Source organism: Nicotiana tomentosiformis, chromosome 11, assembly GCF_000390325.3.
Source record: "Nicotiana tomentosiformis chromosome 11, ASM39032v3, whole genome shotgun sequence".
NCBI lineage: Eukaryota > Viridiplantae > Streptophyta > Magnoliopsida > Solanales > Solanaceae > Nicotiana > Nicotiana tomentosiformis.
The window spans coordinates 113989081-114003310 of NC_090822.1; the positions used below are offsets into that span (position 1 = coordinate 113989081).

Consider the following 14230-nt stretch of genomic DNA (forward strand, 5'->3'; position numbering starts at 1 on the left):
ATTTTTTTTTTGAGATTGCATACTCAATTAAAATACATTATATAGATTGAAGTACTATAACAAAATTCAGCTGAGCTCGTCTCGGTGCGATAGAAGTTCGTCGGCTTTGACTAAGAGACTTGGATTTATGATTTCTAAAACATAATTGCACCACTAAAAAGAAAATAGTATTAAGTGAAAATTGATCTATGTTTATTTGGGTAAATAATTCGTTATTTAACCAAGTGCATCATTTAATATTTTTAAAGCATAGTAGTTAGCATATAATATTAGATTAATTTTAAAAAATTATATAAAATACCTAATTTGACGAGAGATCATTAGTTCACGTATTCTATTATCGAAGCTATAAATTCGCCCCGGTGGGAAGGTTCGAATTTAAAATTATGTCCGACATATTCTTGTCAAACGAAAAATGGATACATCAATTAGAATTGAGGAAACAATGGATAACCAATATCAATACAATTGAAATCACTGAAAATTTGTCCCCTTAAAAACAAAAATTAGACCTAATCTGATTTGACAAGAAAGCATATGAAAATTACAGCAAACCAATATAGATGAGACTAAAAAGTAGATCTGATTATTTAAAATGAAAATATACCCAAAGCTCAGTGGAAAATTGTCGAAGTGTTATAGTGCATAATATAAGTGAATCCTTCAATTTTCTTCACTTATAATCTTAAGTTAGAAGTTAGAACTTAAGAACTTGTTTCTTTCGACTTCCATGCTTCCCCATTGCCTTTTCAAGAGCTGTATGAAAATCATTAAAAGGTACTAGCTCCATCCTGTATTAAATATTTCAACACATCAATATCAGTACATTGTACACTGTTCATTTAATGATACTTGCACTTTGTTGAAATAATGTAAAGCGAAAAACAGAAGTTGTCCATATCAAGTGATACGTGAATTGCTCACTAGTGTTTTGCCACTATCCTAACTGGTGCAAATAACTTATAATTTAAAATGCTCAACTTACTCCTACCCAAAGGGGAAAAAATCTCAGGTCGATTAACTATATACTCCCCATTATTGTAATTTAACTTTTGTGTACTGATCAAGTAACAAAATTTTTAAACTATAAGTTCATCTAAATATATATAGAGAGAGAGGGGGGGAGATCGTACTCATATTTCAATCTCCCGGCACGAGCAAGGGCCAATAGATAATCAATCGAATACCTATATTGTGCTTGGTCTAAATTCTTTTCTTGCAGCCAGAATCCTCTCAATGAAACATCCTGTAAAGAAGGGGGAAAAAAGGAACAAAAATCCCAACAACATTTCAATATTCTTTCTCCAACCAAGTATGTAATTAACAAACCAAAAAATTATGTAATGTTTAAATTTCATATTTGACTGTTTGAAACCAACCTTGAAAATGAAAGTTGAAGTAGATATAGTAATAGGTTTCTTTGACATCCCTCCATATGTAACCATAGTGCCACCTTGCCTGAAATATCATGGTATTATGTTAATTTTCTTTATAACAAATAGGTGAAAACTTAAGCTTAGAAGAAAACCAAATTAAATTAATAAAAGGTGTCTCACTTTAATAATTTTATAACTAAAGTAGCTGCATTGCCACCAATACAGTTCAAACCCAAACGAGGTTCAGGTATATCATCCTAGAACATCCACATAAATAACATTGGAAATTAGTCACTGCTAAATATATTAATAATATAAATTAATTTGTGTTCTAGTATAACCCATACCAGGAGACTTTTGATAGATTTCACATCCAATTCACTCTCAGTAAACACCATATTAGCACCAAGTTTCACTAATTTTTCTTTAACTTCATCAGATCCTGGCTTATCTCTTATGATATTGATGCTATGAATTCCTCGAACTCGAGCTAGCTGAATAACACATTGCCCCACAATACTTGTTGCCCCATTTTGCACAATTGTGTCTCCTATTTTGTAGAGAGAGTAGTTAATTTAAAAACAAAATAGATGGTTTGAAGCAAGAAAACTAAAGTAATTAAAGAGTTTTTGGGAATAAATTAAACCTGGTTTTAAAGCCACAAAGTCCTCGAGCATTCTCAAGGCGCTCAAAGGATTAACAGAACAAGTGGCAGCATATTCAATTGGGGTGCTTTTATCAATTTTATACCATAAACTTTGGTCTTCTACAACGTAGGTCTGCCATGTACCTGAGTAGACACAAAACTACAAATGTCATTGCAAATTACTCCCAGGATTTAGAGTTAGTGAATTTTGTTGTTTATGTATGTGTCAATAATTTTTTCACACAGACAAACTACGTATATAGTCTGAGCTAGACATAGTGAGTTATGTCAAACCTATTGCGTCTAGTCTAACAGCAGGATATCATTGAGCTTTATGTAAATCAGAGGCGGATCCACAAGAAAAATAGTGGATTATCTCATATTCTGATCAAATATCTTTTTATTTACAAAAATCGAGAATATGCACACACTAGAGGAATGTGCTTCCACCAATAACGATTTTGGCAGAATGATAAGTACTTCTCCATCCTCAATCAAAGGCTTCGAGTTTGAGTCCTAAAGTATAAAGTCGTCTTAGTTAGGGAGCATTTTACCCTGAATATGAGACTTCTAGGCGCGATTCCAAATTTAATCGGGCTTTGGACACCCAAAAGAAAAGAAAATAATGTGCACCCATTTCAAATTTTGAATCCACTTAACATAAAAGTACCTGGAAGATATGCAGAATGAATAACCAAATCTCCAGGGGAAAGAGTCTTAACTGCAGAGCCAGCAATATGTACTTCTCCGACCCCTTCCCATCCACCAATTGTTGGTACTTGTGGCCGTACTGGATAGACTCCTGTTATGCAATAATCTCAGTAAAATTTATATATGGGGTTGGTATATTCTAATAAAATTAATAGTACTGATAATAAGAAGAAAAATAGTTGTACTAATAAAACTTTTGATGCAAGATGATGCCAAATGACTATTTAAATCAAGGTTAGTGAAATTATTAGTAGGTTTAGTTTGTCTAATTGTAAAAATGTTTACAGGATAGTGGATTTCATATGGAGTACAATAATAGTTCACTTCAATTCATTAGGCCATTAATTGGTATAATCCTGGAACTTTTACAAGACATGATAACCCTAATTACTGTAAATTAATGAGGTAAAAATAACTAATTTAGTGAAAGCAAACTTGGAATTTATATCATGTGCTTCAAAGAGAAAACAGAAAAGCAAAACTCAAAAGGAGGAACTTTAAGCATTTTCCTCTTTATGCAGTTGATTTGCTAAACTGCAATTTATCTTTGTGAGATATAATCATGATCCCGCCTAATTTTCACGCTCTACGTATGCGTAGAAAATTTTAACCACGTAAAAACATCACGAAACTAGCTATAATTCCAATTTTCGTTTTCTCCTTTTTCCCAAATTTCATTTTTTGAAGTTTCTTGGCCAATGAAAATATTTGAAAAAATGTATAATTAAAAATTAATAATTAGCGAACTGGAGAGTATTTTGAAGAAAAAATTGAGTCTTAAAAATTAATATAAGATAAAAATATTAGTTAAAACAAGTAATATGAAGTTAAAAATTAAAATTATTATTTAAAAAAATTTCTCTAATAGGTAAGGCAAGTCATTTTTATTTTTTGAGAGCGAACATTTTCTGGTAGTCAAACACTATAAAAATGACTCACTAAAAAATACATAACATTTTGAGAAAAATAGCTTTCCTCGTACAAAACACATCCCATGTTTCAAATATCAATGACACAAAAAATGCAAGGTGATTTATTTTTATTTGTCGAAGCATTGGAAGACAGTTAAATCAAAGATGGAGCTAAAATTTAGGTTAAAGATTGAGCTGGTCCGGAGCTTTGGTTCAAACTCATTTTTTTAATTTTTTTATTTATTAAATATATACAAATTATTAATTGAGAACTCAATAACTTAAAATGACTATAATCCTAGATCGTAAGCTTCATATCCTCGCCTTATCTCTTTCAATCTAACATTTGTGAGTAAGAAGCAACAAATAGCAAGTAATGATGTGAACCATCGGCAGAGCTAGGGGACCAAATGCCAAAAAATTATACTGTGCATATAAGGTTAGTTTTTTTTTGTCCATATATGAGAATTTTTGAACTAGTAGATAAATTCTAGCTCCGTCGCTAACGCGAACCCACACAGTTCGCCAAATAAACCCAAGTTATCAAACCTTCTATTCTGTTAATATCGGCAGGATTGATCGGAGCTGCGAGCATTCTAACACAGATGTCGTTCTCAGTGATCTTCACAGGCGGAATCTCTGTCACTCTGCAGAAAAGATTTTCACTTTAAAAATGCAAAACTACACCAGACAAAAGCATTTCTACTTGTAAAGTATGAAATGGCAGTATATAGTACATTGACAAAAAAAATAGTGTGAACAGTGTAAAGCTAGAACAGGAACGTATATGTTGCAACGGACCTAGTGACGGTGTCAGGAGGGCCGTGTTGGTCGTAGACAACGGCCGTAGAAGGCGGAGACACGGCGGCCGGAAAATCTACGATGGAGCTTTGTTTATCATGGCAAAAGGGTACGTAATGTGAACATTGCGATAACATTATTTCCTCTCTCTCTCTCTCTATAGTTTTTGTACTCAATTGCTAAGAATGGAGAAGTGCTGGTACTTAAATACTGGTAAGCAAGAGGTTCACTGAAACCTACCACTCTTTTTTATTTTAACATAAACCTGATTGGGCCCATACACAAAACATTTTGTAGATTTGCTTAAAACTTAAAAAAATAGTTTTTTTTTATGTTGTATTGAAAAACAAAATTGAAAGTTGAATTGTGTTTGGACATATATTTTATTTGATAAAAAGTCAAAGTTTCGTGAATGAAAAAAAATTTCATCTAAAAATCTGCTTCAAACTAGTTTTTGGAAACTTCAATATTTTTTTTAATTATTTTTCAAAAACTGATCATATTCAATAAACAAACGCGAGCTTTGCTTTTTAGGTTACTCTTTCGATCTCATTTTATACTATAGTACCGGTACTACTTATCATGGTATTTAATTGAATACTAAATTTGTGATGCTATATTTTATATACTCTTTTCGTCTCATTTGGTACGTTTTTTTAGTTTGTTTCAAAATAAATATACATTGTTATATTTAAAACTAATTTAACTTTAAATTTTTTATTTAATGAGATGATTTATAGCCACAAAATATTTATGGCTCGCTTGTTATTTCAAAAATTTTGAAAGACTTTTTTATTTTCTTAAACTATGGCCCAATGGGATTGAGGGAGTAGAAATTACTAATAATGGATAAATATGTTAAAATAGTTTTAGTTGATTGAAAATTTAATTAATAATATAAATAAACTATATCATCAAAATTTAAAATGAAAATACTTAAGAAAATTAAAATAGCGTCAAATGTTTTGAACGGACTCAAATTTAAAAAAATGACATAAAAATTTGACAAATAGACTATACTTTTTACTATATTTTACACAAAAAATGCGGTTTATAATTAGTCTTCCTCGAATGAGATAGAAGGATAAAAGAAAGCACACTATGCCAATTTATAAAAGCAACCATAGGAAACCTCGAATAATATTATTTATGCCAAGTCAAATAGCACCCCACGTGTTTTAAATGATTTTGAAAGTAGATCACACATTTATTGCAATAGTACGTTTTAACCCCCTATGTTTCTATAACTTTATTTGAGCCCTGGAACTCTCTGCAGATTACAGCTTCCGCGCACAGTCATCACATCTCCACCACTTCCTTTTTTAAACAAATTTCAACGTACGATCGATAGAGATGGGCAAACAGTTTTGGAAAAAAGGAATCAAATAAGATTTAAGACAGATGTCGTGTTCTTAGTTATGTCTATGCAATAATTCTGGCCTCATACTTTGCAATACGAGAATTCCATTATTTTATATAATAAAACAAAGAGGTAGGAAAAAGATTTTGTTAACATGTTTTAACATTTCTGGTTTATCTCAAATTGATTTTATGTACTACTTTTGTTCTTAAAATGAAAACTTTACACGTTTACAATTCTTTAACCAAAAGTTTTAACGAGTCTCACTTTCTGTTTCTCCTTCTCTTTGAAAACATTCTTTTCTTTTCTTTTTTCATTTATATGCATGATGCAACATACGAACCTCATACAACTAGTGTGGACAGTATTTTATACTGCAGAATTCAACATTTACGCTAGAAATTTCATCAACAATTTCAAGATTTAGTGCGTGTATGAAAAAAAATAATATTTAACCGACACATACATTATTGTTTTCAGGCAAAAGTCATGTAATTTGTAAACATTTGTAGATCAAGAGATTTGAAGAACTGAAATTAGGGTTTAAAAGAGAAAGAAAAATTAAAAAAATTGTGAGCCATCTTTATTAATTCTTTCAGAAGATATCAATCCTCTAGAAACATCTGTATCCTAAAGTCTATATATATATAAGGGTAAAATTGGTATTCCATTCAAACTACATGGGCCATTGCCCGACAGACTCATAAGAAAACTATTGGACTTAGCCAAGTACAAATAAATATAAATATGGCCTAGTCCTTCAGGCAACATTACTATCTCTAATACCCCCCCCCCCCCCCAAGTTGGAGGGTGTGCACACGCCCAACTTGCCAAGCAAATAATGATGAGAAGCACCTACAAGAGACTTAGTGAATACATCAGCTGGCTGGGAAGCAGTATTCATATGACTCAAAGATATCAAACCATCAGCCAACTTAGTGTGAATGAAATGGCAATCGAGCTCAATGTGTTTGGTGCGCTCGTGGAATACCGGATTCTTAGCAGTATGAATCGCAGTCGTGTCACAAAAAATAGGTATAGGTGTTGATAGATGCACACCTAGATCAGAGAACAAGCGAGACAACCAAGACAATTCTGCCACAACTTTACTTAGGGCCCTGTATTCTGCTTCAGCAGAAGAGAGTGACACCACCTACTGTTTTTTAGATTTCTAACTTATCAAACTACCTCCAAAAGTAACACAGAAACCAGTAACTGATTTGCGAGTCTCAGGGAAGGCTGCCCAGTCACTATCACAGTAGCCATGGAGAAAAAAATCAAAAAAATCATTCAAAAGAATACCAACATCAAGAGTGTCCTTTAAGTACCTTAGAACATGTAATGCAACTGCCATATGAGGAACTCGAGGGGCCTTAAGAAATTGATTAAGATGTTGCACAGCAAAACATAAGTCGAGCCTAGTATGAGTGAGAAAATTGAGTTTACCAATTAAGCTCCGATAAGTATCAGGCCTAGGTAAGACATTCCCAACCTCAGAATGTAGCTTTGAAGAGGACAAATAACAGGAGAGACATTTGAACACCCAAACTTAGTCAATAAGTCAGAGATAAATTTCTTCTGGTGTAGAAGAACCCCTGAGGAATGATAAAGCACCTCAATGCCAAGAAAGTAGTTAAGAAGGCCTAAATCCTTGATCTTAAACTAAGCATCCAGAAAACTCTTTAAGGCAGTGATTTCAGCCATGTCATCCCCAGTGAGGATGATATCATCCACATAGACAGCAAGGAAAATAGAGGAAGCAGTAGTTCTTTTAAAAAATAAAGAATAGTCATTTAAGGAATGAGTGTACCCTCTAGAACAAAGAGCCTGAGATAGCTTTGCATACCATTGCCGAGAAACTTATCTCAAACCATACAAGAATTTCTTTAATTTGCAAACCAAATTAGGAGAAGAAGAAGAAGAAGAAGAAGAAGAAGAAGAAGAAGAAGAGGCAATAAGAGAAGAATCAACAGAAAGACCTTGTGGCAACCGCATGTAGACTTCCTCATCTAAGTCCCAATGCAAAAATGCGTTACTCACATCCAATTGAAACAATGACCAATTATGTTTGACAGCAAAAGCAATGAGGCATATAACATTACACATTTTTACAACAGGTGATAATGTTTCATCAAAGTCTATACCCTCTACTTGAGTGTTACCTCTAGCCACTAGCCTCGCCTTATACCTCTCCACAGAACCATCAGTCTTATACTTAATTTTGTAAACCCATTTGCACCCAATTGGTTTCTTACCTTGAGACAAGTCAACAATGTCACATGTGTGATTAGCTTCCAAAACCTCAAACTCTTTCCTCATGGCCTCTTGACTGATGGTAAGAATGAGGCTCAAATGCATCAGTTGGTGTAGCAGTAGTGGTGGCGGTAGATGCGAATAAAGAGGGAGAAAGGGATACTACATAATCCTGAAGGTGAGAAGGAAGAGTGTGAGTTATAGTTGATTTCCTAGGAGTAGAAGGACTAGAAAAAATAGGTGAATGAGAGGAGCTAGCTGGAGATTAAGTAGATTGTGGAGAGAAAGAAGAACTGGAAGGAGGGGAAGTAGGAGTGGAAATAGGTGAGGAAATAGAAATAGGTGAAGAAGGGGTGGAGGAAGGAGGAAAAGAAGCATCAACATCTGAAGAATCGAAGGGTCAGAAATGATAGGAGATGGAGAAGTAGATAAAAGAGAAGATGTGGAATAAGGAGAGATTGAGAGATGAAATGGAAAAACATCTTCATGAAAATTGACATCCCTGGAAATAAGTACAGACTTATTTTCCAAATTGTAAAGCTTATAGCCCTTCTTCCCAAAAGGGTAACCAATGAACACACAAGGGACAGCCCTTGGCTGAAACTTGTCCATTTGGCATTTGGGAACTGTAGCATAGCAAAGGCAGCCAAAAGATTTTAAATGATTATAGGATGGTACTGCACCATATAAGAGTTCAAAAGGAGTTTTGTATGATATTACAGTGGAGGGAAATCTATTTATAAGATATGTGGCAGTTAATACACAATCCCCCCACAATTTGGTAGGAAGTTTTGACTGAAATAAAAGAGCCCTTGAAGTTTCTAAAAGGTGTTTGTATTTTCGCTCAACTACCCCATTTTGTTGAGGTGTGTGGGGGCAACTTGTTTGGTGTAAGATCCCATTTTTAGAGAAAAATTGAGGCATGGAGTGAGAAGAGCCAAGTTCTAGGGCATTGTCACTTCTAATAGTTTTGACAGGGAGCTTGAACTGCGTTTGGACCATTGCAATGAATGCCTTGAGAAGAGGAAAAGCATTACTTCTGGCATGCATTAAATGAGTCCAAGTGGCTCTACTATAATCATCCATAATTGTCAAACATATTTTATACTAGTATATGTTTGTGTATGATATGGTCCCCAAATATCAATATGAACTAGTTGAAACAATGAAGCGGAACTAGAGGTACTATCTGGGAAAGGCAATCTAGGTTGGCTAGCTAGAGGACAAGTTGGACAAATGAAAGATTGCTTACAGGAAATAGTAGGAGAAATAGCAAGAATGACCTTCATTTTAGCAAATGGGATGTGACCCAATCTATGATGCCAAAGAATATCTGAACTAGTTACAACATTCATAGAATTCATACAAGAAACATCAGAGTTTGCACAAGAAAGAGTAGAAGTAGTACTATCAGACACAATTGGTACAGTATTATTCAAAGGTGAATTATTTACAGCTGGTATAGTATCACTTAGGGAAGAGGCAGGGGATGAATGCATGAAAAGTACATTAGCAGTCAAATCTGAAATAATGATATAATTTAGTTTAGGGAGAACAGTAGTATGACTAGAAGTATAAGAGCTAGAAGTGGTGAGTGGAAGAAGCTTGTAAAGACCATGGTGTACTCTACCAAGTTCCAGAAGCTTCTTCCTGGAAGGGTCTTGTATAAAACAGAAACAAGATGTGAAAAGGACAAAAACTGTGAAACTGTTGAATCAACCTATAAACAGATATGAGATTGTATTGAAATGATGGAATATAGAGCACATGATGCAAAACAAAGGAAGGAGACAAAGTAAGTGAACCAATGCATGTTACTTTCACTTTGTATCCATTTGGCAAAGAAACTAAATAGGGTACAAGAAGGGGTTTAATGTCAAAACAGAAATCTTTACTAGATGTCATATGGTCAGTTGCTCCTGAATATACTATCCAAATACTCCTAATAATAATATACAACATGCATGCAGCAAAGCTATCACAATCAGACATAGGTAGAGTAGATATGTTATAAGCAAAGTTTGCAGATCCCATAAGATTTGTCTGAGAGTTAGAGTCCAAAGCTGAATTTTGTAGAAGCATCCACAGTTGACTGCATTGTTCCTTTGTCAGTTGAGGTATCATAGAGTCTTGACCAACAGATCCAAAGGTAGTAGGAGTATCAGGAACTCCAGAATTAGAAGATTCAATGTTGGCAGCAGTACCATACTTCCTACCTTTTATGAATTTAAAATTCTGTGGAAAACCATGCAGCCTGTGCCATGTCTCAATGGTATGGTTATTCTTCTTCCACTACTTGCAGAATAAAGATCCCTTATGCTACCCAAGATTCATCCTTTGATTGGATTGATCAAAATCAACTCTCTGGTTGTATTGTTTGTTGATATTTGGTTGAGAAGGAGGCTTATTGTTGGAACTTGCATGGAAAGAAGCCATATCATAACCAAAATGAGTAGTAGGAATAACTTGTCTTTGTTTTTTATGTTGTAAAAGAATGTTATAGACATTGTCAAGTGAAGGCAGTGGATTCATGAGCAAAATATTGCTCCTAACATTAACATATGTCTCGTTCAAACCCATTAGAAATTGATGCACCCTATTATCTTCTTCTTCCTGCTCCAGACCAGGCTTAGCAACACAATTGCAATTTTTTGCATGATTGGAAGACATGATTGTCAGTTCATCCCAAAGCTTCTTCAACTTGTAAAAATGAGATGCAATATTAAGAGCCCCTTGACATGTAAAAGCCAACTCCCTTTTAATTTCAAATTTTTTAGTTCCATTAATTGTTCCATACCTAGTATTTAATTGCCTTCAAATACTCTCAGCAGTCTCCGAATATTGAACACTTTCTGCAATCTCAAGGGACAGGGAGCTTGTCAATCAGGAAATTACCATGTTGTTCACCCTGTCCCACTGTTTTCACTCGGGTGAATCAATAGGAGGCCTAGGGAGAGTTCCATCGATAAAAGCTATTTTATCTCTAGCTGAAAGAGACACGATAATGCTCCTTTTTCAACCTCCAAATCCAGTACCGGAGAAAGGAACACAAACCAGTGATATACCAGGGACATCACTAGGATGAAGGAACAGAGGACTTGAAGCAAGAGGAGTAAATTCAAACTCATTACTAGTAGTACTAGTCATTTTTGTGAATTAATACCAACACTATTCAAACAACCAAAATAGGGATTGTATAACTCTACCTCAGTTTGATATATGCAATGAAGATGAAAACGAGCAGAAAATAAAATGGATGTTATCCAAATTCTTCGTAACCGGAAGATACGGCCTTTTAACAGAAGCCCTAGCTCTGACGAAGATTCAAAAGAAAAGCAGAAACTTTCGAACCAGTGGATGGTGAAGGATCCAAAAATCAATCGTTCCTCGCTGGAATACTAGGAAAACATCAAAAAATCCAAAAACAAAACGAGCCTTATCGGCAAAAACTCAAACGGCGGCAAAACCGAGAAATTGATGCACATAAAAAACTCCACCAGAACAGCTCGAGGGTAATATTGATCGATAGAGAATGACGAAATTCATCAGGATCGACCGCTCGGATACCATGTAAACATTTGTAGATCAAGATATTTGAAGAAAAGTAATTAGGGTTTAAAAGAGAGAGAGAAAGAAATCGGGAGTCATCTTTATTAATTCTTTTAGAATATATCAATCCTTTAGAAATATTTGTATCCTAAAGTCTATATATATATATATATATATAAGGGTAAAAATGGTATTCAACTCAAACTACATGGGCCACTGCCCGATAAACTCATAAGAAAAGCCCAGTACAAATAAATTCAAATGTGGCTCAATCCTTCAAATAACATCATAAATTCTTCAAATTTTTTAACGTAAAATCATATTATATAAAAGGGAATATAACTCATCGTAGCAAATAATTTAAAATATTTAAAAAGAGTTTGAGTAAATTGTAGTTAAAAAAAAAACTTAGCTAGCGTTTGGCCATAGATTCCCAAATTTATTTTTAAAAAATCTAATTTGGGTCAAGTTTGGTTTGAAGATAAAAATCTGTTTGGACATAATTTTTCAAAACATATTTCATTTAAAAAAAAAAAAATGAAATGTGACCTATACCCATAAGTTTTAAAACAATCAATAATACCCAACAACTCTGAAGAAAATTCATAAAAAATAAGCGAAACAAATCTGAAGAAAATTCAAACAAAACAAGCGAAACAAATCTGAAGAAAATTTATATAAACATTAGCAGATTTTAGCAAATTACCTTCAACTTTTGTCTTTGCCATGAATTGCCACAGATTGGCACAACAACTTTGACGAAGGTTTTCTTCTGTTTATAGAGAATAGCAAAGCCATGTGAGTTAATGAGAAAAATGTGGGTAGATATGGATTAGTTGGGTCATAAATAACAAAAGTGCGCTTTTATAAAATCCAAAAAGTTTGGGATAATTTTTAAAGCTTTTTTAAAACCAAACGGTAATATTTTGGACCAAAAACAGCTCTTGAGCTAGTTTTGGGATTTGAAAATTTGCCAAAATATTAATAAAATTTATAAACAAACAAGTATTTGCCAAAAAAAATTTAAAAAAATTGACAAAATCTATGGCCAAATAGGGCTAAGTGTCCAGATAGTACACTTTCATAGAAAATGGGATGTAGGTAGTATACTAGTATTATTTACTGTTTAATCATTTCTCAAACTGAACCGAGAGATAAAATATAGCACATGCACTCGTTTCGATCTTGATTTTTTTTTGGTATACCTATTTGATATTCGAAATTTACTGGTTTGAATAATTCAGATTCATGTCGGGTATGATCACAAGGGGAACACCATTTACCAAGGATTTTTTCTATTTCTAAATCTCGAAATCAAAACTTTCCATTAAAAGTTGAGGAATATCGTTCATCTCATTCAGTAAAAGCCTCTTGGTTTAATTTGCCTTTTTCTTCTTCTTCTTCTAGCCCGAATTATAAGCAAAATATCACCAATTCAAGTTATTTACCCTTTTTTCTCTCATTGGAAGAAATAATATGGGAAACACAAGAACAGAAAAAAAAACCCATGTAAAATTGAAAACAGATACTAAAACTCGTTTAAATTGCATTTTGATTTGTTTTATATATTTAAAAACTTAGTAAATTTAAGTTTTTGTCAAAATAAATGAAGTATGAGTACCATTAAATTTAAACTAATCAACACCTTAAAGTCACATTCTTTAACATTTGAAAAGTCTAATATGTCTTCATTAGCAACTACTCTTATTTTATATCGCGAGTTTAAAGAAAAAACAACTAAAACAAAATTTAATATTGCCTCCTTCCGATAGACCACCTATGTACCTACCCCTGCCACCACTTTAATCACCGTAGTTTGCTTCACCAACCGCCCGTAATACCTTTCTCTATGATTGGTCCACGTGTCCGTATTCCTCATACTACTACTTCTTCTTTTTATTTATTTTTTGTTATTATTTTTGCCTACCACCATTGCATTGCTCATATCGCGACATACACGAGAATATTGGTGATTGTATTTATTTTTATTTTCTAATTATCCCTAAATTTATTCATATTTCTTAAAATAAGAAAAATTTATACTTTATATAATTTTGTCTCAAAATACTTACTTTTTAATTCTTTTGCATTATTATTGTATTCGTGAAAAATAGATTTACTACGTGGGCTAATTAAATCTCGACACATGTCAAGAATATTAGAAAATTACAGAATAAATGAGTCCAAAATCAATCAAGTTGAGAGTTATTTAACATCGGTATCGTTTGTACCGTTATTATCAATACCAGTATCGTTTAATTATTCTGTAATCATTTAAGGGTCAATACAGAAGATCTGTCTAGAAGACACATAATTATGAAAAATAGGAGAACCATTCAATCCGGAATAAAGCGGGATTTAGTATAACTTCTCGAGGGTTACAGATTCTCTTACTTTGTAGTTATAGCACTGTATCTCTTGCAAGTGAAACGAAGTAGAATCCGAGATAGAGACTATCTTAACCAATAAGAATCCTATATGCTTTTATTTTATATTTGATTTCCTTATATATTGTTTGCTTGTAATTTGTACCTATTGTTATGCGGCATTAACAATGGATTGAATTGCGTGGATATAAACAAATAATACGATCCATCCCTATTTAATGCTTAATTTTTCTTCT

At 33.3% G+C, this 14230-nt stretch overlaps 2 protein-coding genes across 2 annotated transcripts; both read right to left on the reverse strand.

The window, feature by feature from the left end:
* Window positions 1-450: 450 nt before the first annotated feature.
* LOC104112574 (enoyl-[acyl-carrier-protein] reductase, mitochondrial-like) lies at window positions 451-4626 on the reverse strand. Its single transcript, XM_009622538.4, has 9 exons — window positions 4446-4626; window positions 4194-4291; window positions 2693-2824; window positions 2023-2166; window positions 1724-1926; window positions 1557-1633; window positions 1380-1458; window positions 1134-1246; window positions 451-791 (listed from the first exon to the last, which is right to left on the reverse strand). The coding sequence occupies exons 1-9, from the start codon at window positions 4580-4582 to the stop codon at window positions 698-700; spliced, it is 1077 nt and encodes a 358-aa protein (XP_009620833.1). The 5' UTR covers window positions 4583-4626; the 3' UTR covers window positions 451-697.
* Window positions 4627-7467: 2841 nt separating this feature from the next.
* LOC138902043 (uncharacterized) lies at window positions 7468-11205 on the reverse strand. Its single transcript, XM_070189854.1, has 7 exons — window positions 11113-11205; window positions 10382-10758; window positions 9779-10270; window positions 9311-9708; window positions 8441-8684; window positions 7682-8134; window positions 7468-7573 (listed from the first exon to the last, which is right to left on the reverse strand). Exons 1-7 carry the CDS (start codon window positions 11203-11205, stop codon window positions 7468-7470), a joined length of 2163 nt encoding a protein of 720 aa, XP_070045955.1.
* Between the last annotated feature and the right edge of the window lie 3025 nt (window positions 11206-14230).

Bases quoted from the DNA above. Each gene is read 5' to 3' on its own strand.
- LOC104112574 (XM_009622538.4), bottom strand. From the start codon at position 4,582: ATGTTATCGCAATGTTCACATTACGTACCCTTTTGCCATGATAAACAA. The intron at 1,247-1,379 runs GTTGGTTTCAAA...CCTTCTTTACAG, and splicing joins CTTCAACTTTCATTTTCAAG to GATGTTTCATTGAGAGGATT. The intron at 792-1,133 runs GTACGATCTCCC...TATTTAATACAG, and splicing joins GCCGGGAGATTGAAATATGA to GATGGAGCTAGTACCTTTTA.
- LOC138902043 (XM_070189854.1), bottom strand. From the start codon at position 11,205: ATGACTAGTACTACTAGTAATGAGTTTGAATTTACTCCTCTTGCTTCA. The intron at 8,685-9,310 runs GTAAGCAATCTT...GCTATGCTACAG, and splicing joins TATTTCTCCTACTATTTCCT to TTCCCAAATGCCAAATGGAC. The intron at 8,135-8,440 runs GTTGATGCTTCT...TCTTACCATCAG, and splicing joins GACCCTTCGATTCTTCAGAT to TCAAGAGGCCATGAGGAAAG.